The 20,436-nt window shown below is 43.7% G+C and overlaps 1 protein-coding gene across 1 annotated transcript in view; it reads left to right on the forward strand.

The window, feature by feature from the left end:
- The window catches only part of LOC138301836 (transmembrane channel-like protein 2-A), a 536,847-nt gene that overhangs the window by 231,860 nt on the left and 284,551 nt on the right, over nucleotides 1-20,436 (forward strand). The window contains exon 9 of the mRNA XM_069242355.1: nucleotides 19,632-19,730. Within this exon, the coding sequence (XP_069098456.1) occupies nucleotides 19,632-19,730 (99 nt within the window). The remainder of the gene's footprint in view (nucleotides 1-19,631; nucleotides 19,731-20,436) is intronic.

The raw sequence follows: 20,436 nt of genomic DNA on the forward strand, positions 1-20,436 counted from the left end.
AGCCTGAACTGCCAGGTCAGGCCCTTCCTGGACTGGAAACAAGCATCCCGGGACTGGCTTCAGGGTATCAACCCCCATCAGCCAGGCTAGCTTGAATCCAGTGGCACAGTGAGCACGAGACCCATGTCCGGGCATACCCTCCCCACTTAGGGTGACAAAGGCAAAAATAACAGATGATGGACGGAATGCTGAACAATGGAAACATTCACCTCCAGTCACAAGGATCTCGGTTTAATCCATTATTTTTTTGCCCACCACGCTTCCCCAGTTTGGACCCAGCCAATTGTATATCAGTCTTGACATCGCTTCCATTGGGAGCTACCAGACCAGGTCTTCCCTTGACTGGAAAAAAGCATCCTTAGACCGGCTTTCTGATATCACCCATCATCAACCAGGCTAGTTTGAAGCCAGAGGCACAATGAGCACGGGACCTACATCTGGGCATACCCTTCCCACTTATGTCGACAAAGGCAAAAGGAAGAGATGATGGACATCATGCTGAACAATGCAAACATTTAACCCCAGTCACAAGGACCTGAGATTAATCCACCATTTTTTTGCCCACCATGCCACCCCAATTTAGACCCAGCAATACGCAATTCGGGAACAGTCGAGCCAGAACTGCCAGACCAGGTCCTTCCTGGACTGGAAACAAGCATCCTGGGACCAGTTTCAGGTTATCACTCCTCATCTGCCAGGCTAACTTGAATCCAGTGTCATACCGAGCACTGGACCCACGTCTGGGCATACCTTTCCCGCTTAGAGCCAGGGCACTAAGATTATGTGGGCACTGGGGGATGGGCTCTCGTGCCCAAAATCAGCCAGGGGGGCTACATGGACATCCTTACATTCTAAAAAAAAGTATTTGGCCTTGAGGAGATGGTGGTACCTGGGCTGGCCTGGTGGGTACTTGTGGACCCTCCACAAAGTTTTATAATATAGTCAGGTAGGTGCTGATTCCTGGAACCCGGGAATTCCGTGAGGTCCCCTGACCAAATTTATAACTGAAGCCCTAAGGATGTGGTGGTCCCCAGAACCTGGTGGGTCCACGTGGCCCCTGCTTATTTTTCAAATATAGCCCCAAGCAGGTGGTCATCTCCAGGCCTTGGGAAGTCTTTGTGGCACCCTGCTTCATTTGGTTGTTGTGGCCCCAGGGATTTGGTGGTCCCCAGGGAGTCTGCGCGGCCCCGTATATTTGTTTTTAATGTTGTCCCAGGGAGGTGTTGGTCTCTGGGACCTGGGGGGGGGGTGGCTCTGCATGGCCATTATCTTTTTGTAATATATAGCCAGATGGAGGTGATAGTCCCTGGAGCCAGGAGGGTGCCCACAGCCCCCCTCTATTCTTTTAAACTTTGTAACCCTAGGGTGGTGGTGATCCCTAGGGCCCAGGGGGATCTGTTCGGCCCCCTGCATATTTTTTAAATATTTGCCCCAGGGAGGTGGTTGCCCTCTGTTGCCTTTAAAAGGCCTGGGAGGTGGGCTCTGTGCACCACCTTTGTCATTAATTAAATTGGCCATGCCCCCGAGATGTGGCTCACCCGGGAGCAACATTAGTAAGAAGAGCGAGAGACCACCCTTTCTTCTTTTTACATTTTCTGCAAAATCCACAGATCCACATGTAGATTTTGACAAAAAAAATACAAAATAAAGCTTTTCAGCCCTGGCAAGTCCCAATGGGACCCAAGACAAAGGCAAGGGTGTTAGGGTATTTGTACCCAGTCCCCTTGTTTTATGGTGTGTATAATGAAAACCGTGTATGGCTTGGGTGGTTATAAGAGTAGGCCACAGGGCCTGGCCGTAAACTACCCCCCCCATGCACAACCAAAGACTGTCCGTGGCTTGGGTGTTTATAGGGCATTGGCCGCAAGCCAGGCCCTGCAGTCAAACCCTGCTGTGCATGGCCGAAGGCCGTGAGTGGCATATGGTTGGTTGGTTATAGGGTGATGACAACAGGGCCTGGTCACGGGCCAGGCCCAGCGTCTAACTTCCGCTGTGCATGACCGAAGGCCGTGCACAGCAGTGCTTGGTTTAAAATATAGTAATTAAAACTAAAAAGTCAATGGTTAAAGGGACATTATAATTAGGAAATAGAATTTTTTAAAACATTGAAATTCACTTAACAAGCCAAAGGTTACAAGGGCGTTATGGTTCGGTTCTGAATTTACTGACACAAAATCATAAAAATTCAGCAGTTATAGATATGGTTACCTCAAGTAGCTATAACCTGTGCCCTCGCCAGGCACTGCAAATCACCCCACATGTTACATCACTTATGACATCTTTGATAACTTCATTGATAATATCAAGGTAACAATTGTAATAAAATTATTGAGAAGAAAACTGCATGGTGGAGTGCGAGTTATAGTTACCTTTCAGCACAAGTTATAGTTACTTGAGGTAACCATAACTGTAACAACTGAACTTCTATTGTTTTGTGCAATTAAATTCAGATTCTCACTATAACATCCCTGTAACCTAAATATATATTTTTAAAATCTGGTGGTGGTTGCAGGTAGGTAGTTATAGTTAGGACCATATTTCTATAGAAAAAGCATTTTTTTACTTGCTTGTATCTTTGGCACCGTTTGACCAATCTTCAGAAAAAAGTGCCAGGGTGATTCTTGTTGCGCACAGACAGTTTCAGGGTGATCCGTCAGGTGAGGGCAGAGAAGAAGGGGGGAGGGCAAAAAAGCTGCATTTTCCATGTTAATTCCCATAGGACCTTTGAACATGACTGCAGCCCAAACCACTGGATGGAATTACACCACCTTTGGCAGAAAGGTAGCTTTAAGTACACAGATCACAATTTCCCTTATTTTGTGTAAATCCATTCAGTAGTTTTTGAGAAATGTAAGGAAATCCAAATTTGCATATCCCTGGCCACAACAACTTCACAAATAATGACAAACTTGTGTAGGAAAATGCACAGCTTTGATTGGCTGCCAACACTTCAACCAGGAGCCATCTTGGGGCTCGGCTGACTGCCAAAGTCGTAATGGAGGAGGCTTTGGCAATATAAAAGACCATTGAGGGCAGAGAAAGAGGCAGTGGTAGTACAACCTACATGCCAACAGACCTGATTCACACAGGAGACTCGCAATGTTTTTAAGCCCAAAAGAGCTTTATTTCATCTGTCTTCGACCTAAAATCTCCTCTTTTTCAATGTAAGTCAATGGGGAAAATCAATTGATTTTTTTTTTCAAAATCTCCCTCTTACCAAGTTCAAAATGTTGACAAGTATGGTACATTGGATCATGGAGGCCGGGAGGAATAGGGAAGAGACATAGACTCGTATAACAGAGGGCAGGAGGGAGATGGGCAGAGGCACCATTCTGACTTTACAGGGCAGGTGTCAGGTGTTGCAGCAGCACAATACACCACACAGAGCAAGCGCGATGGTAATGCAGCACAATAGACCATGGAAAGCAGTAGGGAGGGGACAGGGCCATGCGCATGGACAACAGAGAGCAGAGGGGAAAGAGAAAAGGGCAACAAGCTGACAATACTAGACAGGAAGGGGGGGCATTTGCAGAATATCAGACCATGAAGGGCAGGAGGGAGGGTGCAGGGACACAATAATGAACCAGACAAGTCAGGAGGAAGGTGATAGGGGACTGCACATGGGAAATGGAGGGCAGGGGGCAAAAAGGCAGGGTAGGAGCAGCATCCTGACCATGGAGGTCAGGCAGGATGGGCACTGGAAGCACAACATACTGTTGGAGTGTAAAATTTAGTAATGCTTTTAGTGATCCAGAAGTCAGCAGAAGGTAACGATTTATGTCTCATGTTTGACAGCCTAACATAGAAAGCTGCACTGAAACGCATATAAAATGTGCTAAGGTTGTCATTTTCTGGTGGTCACAATTGTTTCTTCCTTATCAAATAACATGTTAGTAACATAAAATTGATGTTAAAATATAATTTAGACTCTAGATTAATCATGTCTTGAAACAAATGTAGCTTCTTAATGTTTAATGTATGATTTATGAGTTTAAAGATAGGTACGGGAAATGAAGTAGTTGCACTTCTCTGCCACATTTACTGAAATGTACTGACAAAGTTATCACTTAAAGTAATAAGTATTGCTCAAACTAAGGAATCATTAATAATGATGAGTTTGTATGTTTATATTTTACAGGTTTTATTAAATTGAAGTGATTAACTGTAATGCAACCGATTTTCTTATGGTAACTTAAATGAGGCCTGCAGAGCTTGTGTTTTGCAGTCATGTAAAAGTGATGAAATATTGTTCTTTCTAACACAAGTTTGTCTCCAGGTTCTGTTCTCATGAGAAGCTTTACAAGTAGCATTGTTCAATTGCACATAGACTTTTACTTTAGAGGCCTTGAAAGGAACATCCTGGTCTGTAGACATAGGTCCAGATTTATACTTGCTTTGCGCTGAATTAGCGTCATTTTTTTAACGTTAATTCAGCACAAACCTAACTCCAAATTTATACTTTGGCGCTAGACCCATCTAGCGCCACAGATTTGTAGTCAAAGTCGTTTTTTGCATGTGGGAAATTAGCTTGCGTCAATGAGATGCAAGGTAGGCGTTCCCTAGCAAAAAATGACTCTAAGGCCCAGACGCCTTTTTATCCTCCTATGAAAAAATGGTGCATGGGAGGGAGGCTGGCCTAAATAACCATTATTAACGCCTGGATCAGGGAAGGCCTTAAGGGACCTGTGGGCCCATTTCTATGGTGGAACACCATGGAATAAGTCCATAGGTGCCCTCACCAGGCCCCAGGGACACCCACACCAGAGGGGCAGCGGAGGGTGGGAGACCCCATCCCAGGTAAGTATAGGTAAGTAGAGGTGAGTATTTTTTTTTTTTTTAAAGTGCCATTTAGGCCCCTGCAATGGCCCCCCCTACATGGCACTGGATGTAATGGCCAAGCCCAGGGGACCCTTGTCCCTTGTGCTGATCATTGGGGTGTTGGGCATGACTCCTGTCTTTTGTAAGACAGGAGTCATGTGGTATGGTGGGTTTTGCGTCAAGAAATGATGCTAGGCTGGTTAGAGTCATCTTTTTTTTTACTTTAACCAGCCTAACGTCATTTTTTGGTGCAAACCCCCTTCTCCCATACTGCCACCCCCACCTGGCTAATGTCATTTTCCATGACATTAACCCACCCTTTGCGCTGGATTGCTCCATTCCATAAATAAGACGCCTGTCCGGTGTCTTGGAATGCTAGCCGGCGGCAAACCTTTTCACGCAAAATTGCGTTAGTGCAGTTTTGCATGAAAAAGTAAAAATATGGGCCTTAATGTGAAATAAAATGTTGCCATTACTATATGGAGTGTTATGGACTGAAGATGGTTCTCAGGGTAAGTCTGAGAATTTGATGGAATGTTGCAACTCCAACATCACCATTGCTGATGATTGGATGATGCCCAATTTGCGTGACCTGACATGATCAACCAGCGAATCTACATGATCTATATGTTTTAGATTTGGGGACTGACTTTGAAAGTTTAGACCAGACTCTCATCTGACTCTCAGACCCTCATCAGGCTTTTAGACCCTTTCTTCACTCTCTCTGCATCCTTCCTGACATAATTTTCTGTTGATCCTGATGCTTTGCTGATGAGGAATCCCTGAATGTTGCTCCTTGGAGAGGAATACCCCTCTCAGATGAGTGCCATTGCCCTCTGACATGTGCCTTTTTCTATCATGCTGACACTTACTCTTATTTTTCTAGCTAGTATTCTGCATTCTGAAATATATATTTTTCAAAATATTTTGTCTCCATTTGAATTTTTGATGCATGTGTCTGTCCCCATTCATGCATTTCCTAATGTGGTTACTTGTAGGGACAACCTGTGTCCAGCCCTAAATTTCATACTCTGCTTAGTTTAACGGATACATGTTGATAAAATCTGACTTAAGATATATTCCTGTATCTCAGATAATTTCATTAATGATATGCATGATTCTCCTTGAATGCCTACTTGTGTTAACGCTAATTAGTTTGAACTTGTTTCACTGCTTTGGGCAACCTATGGTGCTTATATACCTTTATAAGTTGATTATACACTCTGTCTTTATGACACTAGCTTTGTGTTTGTAAAATGAAGCTTTGAACTTTATTCATGATTGGGGTTTCCTTCTGTGGCCACATTGGTCATGATGTTAAATTGTTGGGGTGGTGTTGATGTAAATTTGTGTATGGTTCACAACAGTTCTTTCTGGGTCAAAAGGTCAGTGGACCTTAATGAAGCGTTTTATTCCTGCAAAGGATGAAAACACAGCTGCAATACCATGGGGGGTAACAGTGAGACTACAATGGCATATACTCAGACAACAAAGGGAAGGTGGAAGGGGGTAACAGGCAGCAAGATGACCACAGAGGGCAGGTAGGAGGGGCTGTTGGCAGCACAGAAGACCATGCATGGCAAGCCAAGGATTAGTGGCAGCACCTCGGCCATGGTGGGCAAGAGGGAGGGAGCAGGGGCATTCACAAAGGACCATGGATGACAGAAGGGAGGAGTAGGGGCTGAACACAGACAGGAGAAGGCAGGGGAAGGGGCCTCTCAACAGACCATGCAGGGCAGGCAGGAGGAGCAGTTGCAGCACAATAGGGCATGGAGGGCAGAAAGGAGGGTCAGCACAATGGACCGTGGAGGACAGGAGGGAGGAGATAAGGGCATGGATTTTGACAGGCAGCATTTACCTGACCATGCCAGGCAGGTGGAAGAGGCAGTGACAGCACAACAGAACACTCAGAGAAGTAAAGGGGCAGTGGCAGGTCTATGGAACATGGCAGACAAATAAGAGGATGCAAGGCATGCACATAGACATTGGAGGGCAAGGGAAAGAGGGTGGGGGACCAAGCTAAGAAGGAGGGCAATGATGGGGCATAGAATTGGATAACGAAGGACAGGAGGAGTGGGCAGGGACATCAAGCTAAATGGTGGGCAGTAGCAGCACATCAGACCAGTCAGGGCAGGAGGGAGAAGGCTGCCCTGCACAACAGAGTGTAGGGAGGATGTGGATGGGGCAGCAAGCTAAATATTCAGGGCAAGTGGGAAGGGCAATGGCACAACAACTGCCACACTGGCCTGTAATAAGGGAGAAGGGGCAAGAACCTGGACAATGGAGTCGCGGGGGCAGGAGCGGCATGCTTGCATGGGGGGCAGCACAATACCAGGCGAGGCCTTTTCCCCAACCCCCCCCACTGTGCATTGCAATGGGCAACTTCAGACTTATTTCACCAAGGAAGTGTTGGCAGCCATGTTGGTAATCTGCTTCGGGCGAGTCCCTAAAAAAAGATTTAGAAAAAGAAAAGGGGCCAGGGTAGGGACACCCTGACCCACTAGCTCAGGTGCTGGGGTCCGACAGGGATGCCCCCCAGAGCAAAAAAGCCTTTTTTTAAAAACTTTCTGTGGGAATCGCAGCAGATTTGGTGCAAAAAAAAAAAAAAAACAAGTAAGCCCCGTGCTTGTTTCACTAAAGCCCCCGTTTGGGCCAGGTCTCGGGGGCATTTACATTTCCAAAAAGGACTGCTACCTTCCCTGTGCCAAGTTTAAATCCCATGCAGAGGGCACTCGCCCCCCCCTGCAGCCCCAGGGACCACCACCCCCAGGGATGAAATACAATAATGAGGGGGGCTGTTTCAGAACCCCGTCCCCAGGGGCCTCCACCTCCCTGTGGCAATAGTCTTTGGAGGGGAGCCCACACACCCCTCACTTGAGGAGCCAATGATGGCCCTGTGAACCGCCACCCCCCCAGGGTCGGTTCCTGCTGTGTCCCAGGGTACCCATCCCTGAGACATAGCTGTTTGCTTTTGCTTGGTGGGAGCTGACAGCAAAAAAAGTTCACTTTCTGACAACAGCTCCCTCAGGCATAAAGATGAGTTTTTATCTGTTTCCCTGCACACAAATATGCATGCAGGGAAACAGATGAAAACATTGCTCCAGCAAGCAGGGAGCTGCTATTTGTTGCAGGGGCCTGGAGCCCCCCCCCATCCGCGGTCCTGGCACTCTCTCTTTCTCTGAGTTGCATAAAATAATAGGATGGAAGAGAGAGAGAGATATTGTCATTGGAATGGACTCTCCATACAATAACTTCACAGAGTAAGACTAGCAAGAGGTTTGGTACGAATGTTAAAATTAGGTTTGGATGCAGAGCAGAACAGAGTCACTTCTGGCCTAATGGTCTTGTGCTGTCACTCAGCAGGCTGAAGGTTAAAATCCTAGTATCGCTTGGCAGTGTGTGTTTATTTATTTACTAAGTGTTTTGACTGTTAAACCTTCCTAGTGACGGAACATTCACATTTTTTTACAATCACATGCTTGGTTTGACTGTTCTAGGTATGTCTCATAGCACTGCAGGAAGGAATCACCTATGGCCTAAAGGTTATGGTCACTCACCCTCACACTGAAAGTTGAGAGTTCTGCTCCAGGTGTGCGTGGCCATTTTCCTTCTTTAATTTCTTTTAAACTTTAAAAGTTTAAGGTTCATACTAAAAGGTGATGTCACTCTTTTTAATTGACAAATACATTCATCTAATTCTAAGTATATTATTCATCAAAACCTACAAAACTTTCTATCTCTCTCCCTCTCACTATCTTTCACTCTCTCTCAATTTCTCTTTTTCAATCTCTTTCTCCCACTCACCCATGTACTAAGACTTTTATGCATCCACTCACAGACCCACTCAGACACTCAGCCACCCACTCACAGACCCATTCAGACCCTTGTGCACCCACTCACAGCCCCACTGAGACCCACATGCCTCAACTCACAGACCCACTCAGACACACACCTACCCACACACCCACTCAGACTCTCACATACCCACACACAGATCCACTGAAACCCTCACGCACCCACTCACAGACGCACACAGACACTGACACACCCACTCACCAACCCACTAAGACAGTGAGGCACCCATTCCCACACCCAGGGAAACACTCTCACAGCCACTCTCACACCCAGATACACCCTCTCACATCCAGAGAGACAGGCCGTGGCCAGCTCTTGCCACGCATTGGCCCAAGGCAGTGTGCAGCATGGTGTTGTATGGTTGGGGGGGTTGTCTGCAGGGTCTGGCCCAAGGCCTGCCCTGCAGCCAACACCAGCCACGCATGGAGTTGGGAGGTTATAGGGGTTTAGCCGCAGGGTAACTATAACTTATGTACTTGCCATGCACAGCTAATTATTTACCCCAAAAATTCCGGCACTCATGAAAATTCTGATAACATCATTGATAATATTAAGATAACTATAACTTGCGCCCTCTTGCAGTTTTTTCGTCAAAAATGTTAGTGCAAATACACTGATATTAGCAATGATGTTATCAAAGATGTCATGAGCGCAGTAATTTGTGGGATAATTAGCAGTGCACGGTGAGGGCGCGAGTTATAGTTACCTTAGGGCAAGAGATATAGGGGGTTATTCTAACTTTGGAGGAGGTGTTAATCCGTCCCAAAAGTGACGGCAAAGTGACAGATTTACCACCAGCCGTATTACGAGTCCATTATATCCTATGGAACTCGTAATACGGCTGGTGGTATATCCGTCACTTTACAGTCACTTTTGGGACGGATTAACACTCCTCCAAAGTTAGAATAACCCCCATAGTTACTTGTGATAACTCTAACTAATACTGGGGAATTTCTATGATTTCATACGCTTAAAATGTGAGCCTAACTATAAAGGCCCTGTAACCTTTGTTTTTTTAAGTCAATATCTATGTTTTTTTTAATTCTATTTCCTAACTCTAACATCCCTGTAACCTTTGATTTATTTCAGTGAATTTCTATGGTTTTTCTAATGTGAAGTAACTTTAATTATTATACAGTAATCTGACCACTGCTGCGCATGGCCCTACAACCACGGCCTTCAGACGTGTGCAGCAGGTGTTGGCTGCAGGGCCTAGCCTGCTCCTAGTCTCTGCAACCAACCCCTATACCAACCAAACCCTGCAAGGCCCACCTTCCTAGGCCAGCCTTGGCCCCGTGGAACCCAGTCCAAACATTTATTTTTTTTAGGGGTGGGGTGCTGTGCATCCCCCTCCCCAGGCCGATCTCCCCCACAGGGACCTCATCCCCTGGTGCCCAGCCTAATTATTAATGTTTTGGGGGGAATGCCCAGGGCCAATCTTTGCCCCAGGGACCCCATCCCCTAGGGCCCCACCGAAACCTAATTTTTTTTGGGAGGGCGGAGGCCACATGGGCCCCCTCCCCAGGCTTATTTCAGCCCCAGGGACCGCATCCCCAGGGTCTGGCCTTCTGAAATTTATGTTTTGGGGACCCCATCCCGTGGAGCCCGTCCTAAATATATATATTTTTTATATGGAACGGGGCCACGCAGCCCCACTTCTAAGGCTGATCTCAGCCTCAGGGAACCCATCTCCCAGGACCCAGTATAATTATTTATTTTTATATTGTTTTATTTGGAGAGGGCCGCATGGCCCCCCTCACTGGGGCAGATCTCAGCCCCGGGGACCCCATCCACCAGGGACTGGCCATGTGACCTGGGTGCCCCCCAGGTCACCCACTCACAATATTGGAGACTGTGGGAGGACCCTGATGGCCCCCACTGTCCCAGCTGGCTCCCCAGCAGCGGCAGCAGTCAAAGATGTGCCAAGCCACAGCAAAAAGCTATGTCTTGGGGCAGTGGTCACCCCAGGACATAGCAGGAGTCACACTGGGGGATGGCAGTCCCCAGGGCCATCAGTGGCTCCTTGAGGGAGGCACGGCCCCACTTCCACAAAAATAGCCTCGGGAGGTGGTGGTACCCGCGGCTGCATGGCCCTACTGCATAGAATTAGGTTGGTGGCAGACCTTGGGGCTGCAGGGGGGCCGCACAACATAGAATTAGATTCAAACTCCAGGGAGGTGGCAGTCTCCCTGGCTGAACGGGGCTGGCGGACCCCCGCATTACTTTTGTTTTCAGCTCCGGGGAGGTGGCGGTCCCCAGGGCTGCGGGGGAACCCGGGGCACCCTTCCTTACAAATCATGAAAGCCCCAGGGAGGTGATGGTCCTTGAGGCTCCGGGGAGTGGCAGGTGCCCCCCACCTTATATTAATAATGCCCCTGGGATCTGGCCCACCTGGGAGCTTTAGAATTATGAAGCATGGGAGGCTGTGCTTCATTTTTAAAAACGATTTTCACTGAATCTGCGGTGACTTCCAGTGAAAATTAAAAAAAAATGCTTTTTAGCCCTGGGGTGGGGCTTTAGGACCCCAGCACCAGAGCTATTGGGTCATGGTGTCCCCTTTTATTTATTTTTACACTTTTGTCTGGGACTCGGCTGAAGCCAAGTCCCAACATGGATGCCAAGATTTCCTTGTTGAAGTGTTAGCAGCAAATCAGATCTCAGCACGAGATTGGGAGCGGTTGTGAATCCTTCATGTCCCTACATATAAACATTTAGATTTCCTTTTTTTCTCAAAAAACTGTTGAACGGATTTACACCAAATAACAAAAAGGACACTTTGTGGACCAAGAGCTACCTTTCTGACAAATTTTGTGTAATTCATTTCAGTGGTTTCAGCACTATCACTGTTCAAAATCCCTATGGAAAAATGAAAGGGGAAAACGTGTTTTGGGACCCCCCCTTTTTTTTGGCCCCCGCTTGATGGATCATACTAAAACTTTCCAGGCAGCAGTTGAAGTAAGCGTCGTACTTTCTTGTAAAATTTTGTGAAGATTCATCAAATTGTGCCAAAGTTATTAGTAAAACAAAAAATTAGAATCTAGGTCCTAACTATATCTATCTACCACTGTTTTATATATATATATATATATATAAATATATATATGTATCAAAAACGAAGTTGTCCTCATGTGAAAGCGCACTCCCAACAGGTTATATAAACGGGAAGAAAAAGCAAAGCCAGCAACTCACAGTGAATTCTTTAAGCAGTTTCATTATTCCAGGCCTTAAGTTATAAAATCATCTCTGGACACGTGTTTCAAGGTCAATCCTTTCTTCAGCAGAGAAAAATATAAAAGTGTTTCACCCTCGTAGGTGCAGCCAGTGCTGGAGGTGTTCCAGGCATCTCTTTCTTACTGAAAAGACCGGCATGGCTTCAGCTTGTCTAATTACAGGCACCTGATTAGTCTCTTTAAATACTAGTCCGCCCCAGTGGGCCTCTCAAGTGAGCAGTGCATGCTGGTTGTGGTGGTCCTGCAATTTTTTCATTTTTCCCCAAGTGGGTTGCTGGAGCCAAACGAAATAATGACCCAAAGTGCAAAACCTTTGTAGGCGAATCCAAAGTAAAATTGTCAGATTTGCTGTGAATAACCCAACCTGATTGCTCTTATGTGACAATCCATTTTTAGTCACACAGACCTGCTTCGATGTGCAGTGGTGCTGCCTTCCCGGCTGGACAGGCCGGTTAATTATCAAAAACAAAGTTGTCCTCATGTGAAAGCGCACTCCCAACAGGTTATATAAACGGGAAGAAAAAGCAAAGCCAGCAACTCACAGTGAATTCTTTAAGCAGTTTCATTATTCCAGGCCTTAAGTTATAAAATCATCTCTGGACAGTGTTTCAAGGTCAATGGCTTGGCACATATTTGACTGCTGCCGCTGGTGGGGAGCCAGCTGGGACAGTGGGGGCCATCAGGGTCCTCCCACAGTCTCCAATATTGTTGCTGGCTTTGCTTTTTCTTCCCGTTTATATTAACCTGTTGGGAGTGCGCTTTCACATGAGGACAACTTCGTTTTTGACATATATATATATATACATATATATATATATATATCTTTTTTTTAAACACAAAAAATAAGGTTACAGGGACATAGTTAGATTCTGAAGTTACTTGCACAAAACCATAGGGGAAAAAAAAAATATATATATATATATATATCAAATAAGGTATTGTATTTTAACATTATTTCATATGGGTTCTATTTTAGGGTGTTGCAGTATCAGTAATTGACCATGTGCTGTGAGGGACTTACTGCTGCTCCTTTTGTAAGCTGTAATGAACACTTAACACTTGTAAATTTAGCTCCACCCCCTGTTTCCTGGGGTAGAGACATGCATGCCTACACTTTTGGAGTAACATTACTCAAAACAAATGGTAAATAGCCACAAGTAGCAAATTTACTTAAATGTGTAACTTACTCACAAGTGTGAAAAATTAAAATTTTAACAACACTTTGTAGATGTCTTCTTTTGTGGGTCTTGTAATTAGATGTAAAGTATAAGAGGCACTCATTATAACATGAAAAATAATAGTACTCATGAGTCAGTATACCTAGGCAATGTTTTGTCATATATTACTGAAAATTAATAGGATTATTTCCAACATAATCCCCAATTACAGTATCACTGTCCAAATCCAAAAAGTAGAATTAATTGATCTGTTGTTCCAAGATTGCTATGATCCAAAGTCCAAGTCCAGATTTCTCTAATCAAAGTTCAATCATATTCTTCAAAAGATGATATAGCTTATTATTTAAACTTTAGCAACTGCATCCAAATTGATAGCCAGTACAGATTTTCTCAAATCAAGGTTCAATCATATTCTTCAAAGGATGATACAGCTTATTATTTAAATTTTAGCAGCCGCATCCAAATTGATAGCCAACACGTGTTTCGTCCGGGAGTTTCCCAATTACTTCATCAGGGCTAAACATATATGTAGATGCGTCCTATATCATAAGTATTCCTTACAAGCGAATCCCAGAATAATTCCGTTAAGCAACTTATCTGCTGATATCAGTTATATCAATCCACCTTCCAATGAGTCAAAACGTGAAGCGCGTGTAAGCGTGTGTATCGATGAAGTATCAAAACTTTTTGATTCATCGATACACGCGCGTACTTGAAGCCTTGCACACTTGTCATGTCATGCTTCATCATCTGCGACCTCTTCCAACCCTGGTAGGTCAAAGCCACTAGGGTGGACTCGACCTCCTGGGGGTGAAAACGAAGTGACACTCGAGGGAGTTCTTATATAACTCGCTACTGGACATTAGCAGGATTCAGAAAAACTAAAAATACCCTATGGAATCCAGGCTGTCATCTTTAATTTCTCAGGACCATAAGTATGATTAAAAACAATAGGGATGTTTTCTGAGAACAGTAGCTCAGACCATCAAGGCCAACATGTTTCCACCCTAGAAATACCCTAACAGGTCTCGGGCATTCATCAGGGCAACCGGATCCCTAATATATCAATAAAATTCCTAACTAGATACATACACACAGAGACCAGGTGAGTCCCACCTGGTTCAGTGTAAATAATCACCAAAAGATAATAGAAGAAAAGGAACAAAGGATATATAATATCTTTCAAGTACAAACTTATACTGGCATGCAAAAATACCACCTTCTGGTGTTGTAAACTTGTGACACTGCAAAGACAAATCACTCTACACCCATGAGATAAGTGAGCACAAAGCACATAATAGAACAAGCACATGCAACAGTCATGTACACCTCAAAATATAAACTCATCCTAATCGGTAAAGGCAAAATGTTTCCTGGTCTGGGAGGGGGAGGTGTCCTCTGTAGCCACACACTACACAAAAACATATGATAGGAGAAAGAATTTTGTTATTGGTGAAAAGCATCCAAATAGCCACCATCACTCAGTCCCTATAGGTATGGGAAATACACATATAAAATAGGAGGAAAGACCTCCTCAAAACTGTTGTAGGTTATTCCTTAGGCAAGTACTATCCTTGACAACATGACCTGCTACATACGTGAACAGAGAAAAACCTTTTAGATATCAACTTAACAGTGCAACAAATGATGACCCGCATAAATCTGTACGGAACCTGTAGATCCATCTCTGTTCACAGATGAGGAGAGGTTTGTCATATCTGTTGATGGCAATCTTTCTAGCAAACACCATTCCATAGCATTGGCCTCATGGTCCATCTCAGTGTAGTGCCTGGTCACTACACTGACCAGACACTACACTGCACTGTACCATTAGGTGTACGTGTGATGCAACTTCATTGCATCTCACTTACACCTAATGGTACTTCGATGCTCTATAATTCTTGTGCACATGCACCTGGTTGTCATGCCAATATACGGTAGCTTACAAGGACAAATGATTTTAGACCATGTTGTTAGAATTGCAGTTTGACAGGTTCTTGAGTTGCCATGGTATTCATAGACCCAGATCAACTTTCTTGGGAAGGGGCACACACTACATCTGCCATATGGAGAGGGGTCCGAGGGGGGTGGTAATTTCCAAAGAGTGATTTGATTCAGCCTTAATTTTCCTGGCTCGTCTGAATAAGTACATTGTTTTTTTCAATCCTATGCCTCCTGATTGTAAAAATGTCAAATTTTTGTTAATGATTTTTTTTAATTGGTTTGACAGAGTGCTAAAAGTAGTCACGCATAAGAGTTTGTCATCTTTTCCCTTTTCATGCGTCTGAAGCAATTGGGTTTTGTGATTGTTAAGTGCTCTCATGTTGGCCTTTGTTATCAAGTGTGGTGGATAGCTCTTCTCAATCAGTTTAGTTGTCAGTGTTTCAGCGTGTACCTTGTAATCCTCTTTCTTGGAGCAATTGTGTCTAACACGTAAGAACTGTCCCGCAGACCATGGAAACATTCAAATAGAAGAAGACTGGTGCAGTCCGTCGGTTTGTAGTAGACTTCTGTTCTGCACTGTCCATTGTCTGTTCATATAAGGAGGTCTAGAAGAGGTAGCTCTAGTCCACCAATAATCATTGTAAATTTTATAAAAGGATTCAAAGCATTAAACCATTCTGGAAACTCAAGGGCTTCAGCCTGGGTACCTGTCCCAATCCACAGAACATCGTCAATATATCTTTCCACATCTTCAGTTTGTTCAAAAAGGGCTAGTGAAAATGTAGCACATACTCTGTCTCAAAGGAGTGAATGTACAGGCAATCCAAACTAGAGGCAAAGGTATACCCCATAGAAGTCCCATAATCTTGGAGATAAAATTCCCCCTTGTACTCAAACAATTCCGAGTAAGGGCCAGGTGTGCCAGATCAAGCACAATTTCCCTTGGTGTTGTAGAAGACCATTCCGTGTTATTTAGAATTCATTCAATCACATCAAGAATTCCTTTGTGTAGAATACTCATATACTAAACTGATCAGCAGTTCTTTAGTACTATCAAATGGTAAATCTTTCAGAAGGTTCAGGACATCCTTGATATCTTGTAGGAAGGTTGGCAACCTTCAAACGAAGGTCTTGAAAAAAAAAAGGAAATTGTAACAATGATTCGAGAATCAATCCAGTTCCCGAGACAATCGGTCTCCCGGGGGTTGGCAATTGTTCTTGTGCACTTTCGGGAGGATATAAAAGTAGGGCACCCCAGGATATTTTGGGGTCAGAAATTCAGATTCATGCTTTGTAACCCACTCATGTTCAAGACGTCTCTTTCCTAGAAAAGCAAGCTCCTCCTGTATCTCTTGTTTGTAATTGCGAGGATCTTTAAGTAATCTCAAACATTCACCTCTATGCATAGTTTTGGTAGGATCACAATGGTCCCTCCCTTATGTGCCAACTTGATCACAATCAGGTCATTGTTGGCCAAGTGCTTCAATGCTGTCATTTCTTCTTTTGCGATGTTCGGGAAGCTGTTGCGGTGACGGTTGCTTAAAGCAAATATCTCTTTGTTGACTGCCTTCTCAAAAGCCAGAACTTCAGGTGGCATCTAAAAACTGGGTGGGGTAAAAGAGGACTTACGATGTAACCCAGTGCTTGTTATATAATGTTCATCTTGGGATCGGTCACAGAAATAAACATGAATTCTTATTTTTTCTTAAGAACTCTGTGGTTTCAAGTTTCAGTTTTAAAATGTTCTTTGTTGGGGTGGTCACAAAACCTAAGCCTTTGTCTAGTACCCTTTTTTCAGTCTCAGAGCCTGTTCACTGTAATTAATTATAATATCAGGAGGAGGGACTATTTTCTGCTTGTATTGGGGGTTGGTTTCCTCAAGATACTTGGTTCGGGCTTGGTCTCCCTGTTTTGCCAGGTGACTTCTTTGTGGAATACGTATCAGTGCAGATATGTTGGACAACGTGGGAAGCAGCTCTTCCCTCCAATTAGAGAGAATAGGCAGTGGCGTGGCAAACAATCCAATTTTTTCAATGTCATCTTATTAAGTGGCTATTCTGGTTTTGACAGTCATTGTAGAGAACAAGACCTGTATCAGCCATCTGAGCGGGGCCAAGGGTCTGACAGTCTTGTTCCCAAGTACGTCCTATCAACAGAAGGGCATGTCAGGTTTTTCTCTACCATTCACACAAGAGGTCAGGAGAGTCATCAGGTGGATGCCATCAGCAGAATGATTCTCTTATTGTTGCACTGTTGTTTGTCCTCTTTCCTCTTCTTAAAGTTAAGCATGAAATTTAGCTGGCCTTTGTTGGCCCTCTCTCCTTCCCAGCACATTGCATTGCTTGATCTGTGTTGCTCCAGGTTTCAGGTAGTTTTGGGAGAGCCTTCCCCAGCTGAGAGCCTCGGCAAAGCACGCTTGTTTTTATTTCATTTTTTAAAAAAATTAAAAATAATTTTCAAAATGTTTCCATTTATACATACAAATTTACAGACACGAATTTGGATTCATTTTGGTGGAAAGGGCTGTCCCTCTGAGAAGCCTTTCCTCTCTGGTCTCGGGAAGCATTCACAGCCCAATATGGACCCTTGGTAATTTTGTTTCTGGATGGAGGCTCCAGTGCCTGGAATCGTGTAATCGCCATCTCAACTAGTATTTTCAATGGTTGCCAGCCAATCATAAATCATATTGCCTGGATTCTCGAATCGTCCAAAGACCCACTGATCTCTTTTATTTCATCCTGAGAGATTTATATTACCCTTCAAAGCCTTAACACCTTATTGTTACACAGGTACTTCAAAATGATCCAAACAGATTTACTTCAAAAACGAAAAGGTTTGAGTCTGAATAATGTGCTCTTCTCATTCCAAGTTTGGTGCAATTCCGTTTAGTGTTATTTAGTGTATATGGCAGTTAACTTTCCTACTGACGTTAAAATGGAAAACTCAAAATTTTTTGACCCTTGTATTCCCCACCCCCTTTTCGTCACAGATCTGCACAAAAAGTTGACAACAGAATATTGGCCACTTACACTATTCAGCTATAACGTTTTATAACTGAAGAGTCACTATCGCCAACTCTGTAATATATTTTTTCAATGAAAAACTGTTTTATTTTACTTTTTTAATGTTGTTTTGGCTTCTTCTGTTAACATTAACATACGTTGAAAAACCCTCAGAAAACCGTTTAAAAATACAGATAAAAGTTATGGCTATCAAACTAAACCAACAAGTAACTAAAATGTAACATTGTGAACCTTTCACAATTTTTTTAAATTAGGGTTCTTTTTCTCGCCTGTACTTGATTTCTAGGGATATCAGAGCTAATGAAAAGAATGAATGAATAGGATGTTTTCACTGGGCAGACAGAGGCTGAAAATAGAAGCATGCTGGTACTCAAAGGATGAGTTGGTTCTACATGAGACATCTTTTTGAAACCAAATTGTAGGCAGTTTACTACCCTTATTATATATAGTTCAATGCATTTCCATAGCAGGATATCACAACATTTCGCACTAATACAGTGAATGCAAATGCATCTGCATAAGTATTCTGTGTCGGGATGGATTAAAATGATACCATCAGTGAGGGCCGGACTGGCTGTAGAGGGCATTGGGCGTTTCCCAGGGAGGCTGGAATGGTGGGGCCAGCTTTGTTACTAGGGGCCGGTTTTGCAGCAGTGCTGCAACACCGGCCTCCAGTAACAAAAGCACCAGTATTTTGCACTTACACCCGGGGGCTGGTCTGACAAAATTACCAGGGCTGTTTTGGGTTCCAAGTCTGGTCCTTCCATCAGTTCTTATAGCCTCTAGACGTAGCCCCTCAGTGGTAGATGGCTGGAATTAGGTGAAGGGATACTGAAGAAGACAGGTGGGGAGTGGAGAATCTCCAATTCAGGGCATTATTTCGGCACCAAATTCCAGCAATCACAAGATTTCTCCATATAACGGGGAATGACGGCATAGATGTAGAAATATCAGGTCCTTTAGTGGGTATTATTTCCACATTCCAGGGAGAGAAACTGCTGTCATTTTCCACGTGCTCAGAGCCGGTGGGTTGCTGGGGTGATAGAGAAGCGGCTTGAGGTGTTAGGGCAGGTGTCAGTCTGTCTGGGGGAGATTTTCTGCTCCCCCCACACTGATGTTGCAACAGTTCCTGTCCCTGCGTCAGTGCAAACAGATCCGGTGTCTTCAGATCCGATAATTCTCTGTCTGGAGACACTTGACATTGTGGACAGTGTAATTCCAGCCAGAGTACTGGTTCTAGTTGAAATTGTGACATTGTAATGAGGGCCATAGTTTATAATTCTGTTAGGTGATTTATGCATTGTTACCTTGCTGTATGTTTGATCGGTGTAGTCCTCGCCAATAAATAGCAGTATTAGTAATTTGTGCCATGAAGACCCACTTTGTGATTAAGTCGTCCTGTTTTTTCATGATTGGGGCTTTTGTTCAATTCAATCCCAATATATTCTTATTTAGTGTAGCGATAATATTCTTTAACTATTGTTTATGCAGCAACATGCTCAAGTCAAAGTGTAAATGCATTTTAATAGATGTATTTCTTTGTTTAGTTGACCTTTACATTTTCTTTATTTTTTTCAAACAAGGTACTGATGGGGCAGCCATATGGAAGCATGCCTAGAAAGACTGTACCAAGAGCTGAAGAAGCACATGCTATGGATTATGATGTACTCAGCGATTACGGGGTATATTCATATTTAACTCTACAATATTAGAGTATACAGTATTCCATATTTTGCACAGTTCTAAAGAATGTATTTATTAAACAAGCAAATAATCTTTGACGGCAGTATAAAGTTTGATTAATTTTAGAGACCAGCGAGCTAATTTGTTCAACAGTATTTCAAATGTGTTACATTTCCCAGTCATTTTGAAAAGCTCTATTCATTTTGTTTACTTAAGTATTTTTTGTGATAAGGTTCTCCCTGCCTTAAATTATAAGGATATTTCAAGTCACCAAGGAGTTCCGTTACCATATAGACCATCCATAAATAAAGAACATGGAACTCCCAAGGTGACTTTGAATATCATTATAGTGCCCTGCAGGGGCTATTTTATTCCTGATAATACATGATGACAATATCACCCTTCCCACAAACCACATAAATCTTGGGAGTTATGAGTCACGAAGGTAAATCTACACTTTTATGTAGGATGACTGCTTTTGGTATTCACAAACTATGATTTAAATTTTACTAATAATAGTAATATGACTGAGGAGTCCTCAGTCAGGGCGGAGGACTCCACACATAAAAGGATAGGCCTGTCTTATCTTTTTATGTGCAGAGTTCTCCGTCCCATCTGCAAAATCTTCACAGTCATAGGATAACTATTAGTAAAATTAAACTTGTAGTTTGTGAATACCAAAACTAGTAAAGTTACACAAAAGTC

The sequence above is a fragment of the Pleurodeles waltl genome, chromosome 1_1 (assembly GCF_031143425.1).
Source record: "Pleurodeles waltl isolate 20211129_DDA chromosome 1_1, aPleWal1.hap1.20221129, whole genome shotgun sequence".
Classification (NCBI taxonomy): domain Eukaryota; kingdom Metazoa; phylum Chordata; class Amphibia; order Caudata; family Salamandridae; genus Pleurodeles; species Pleurodeles waltl.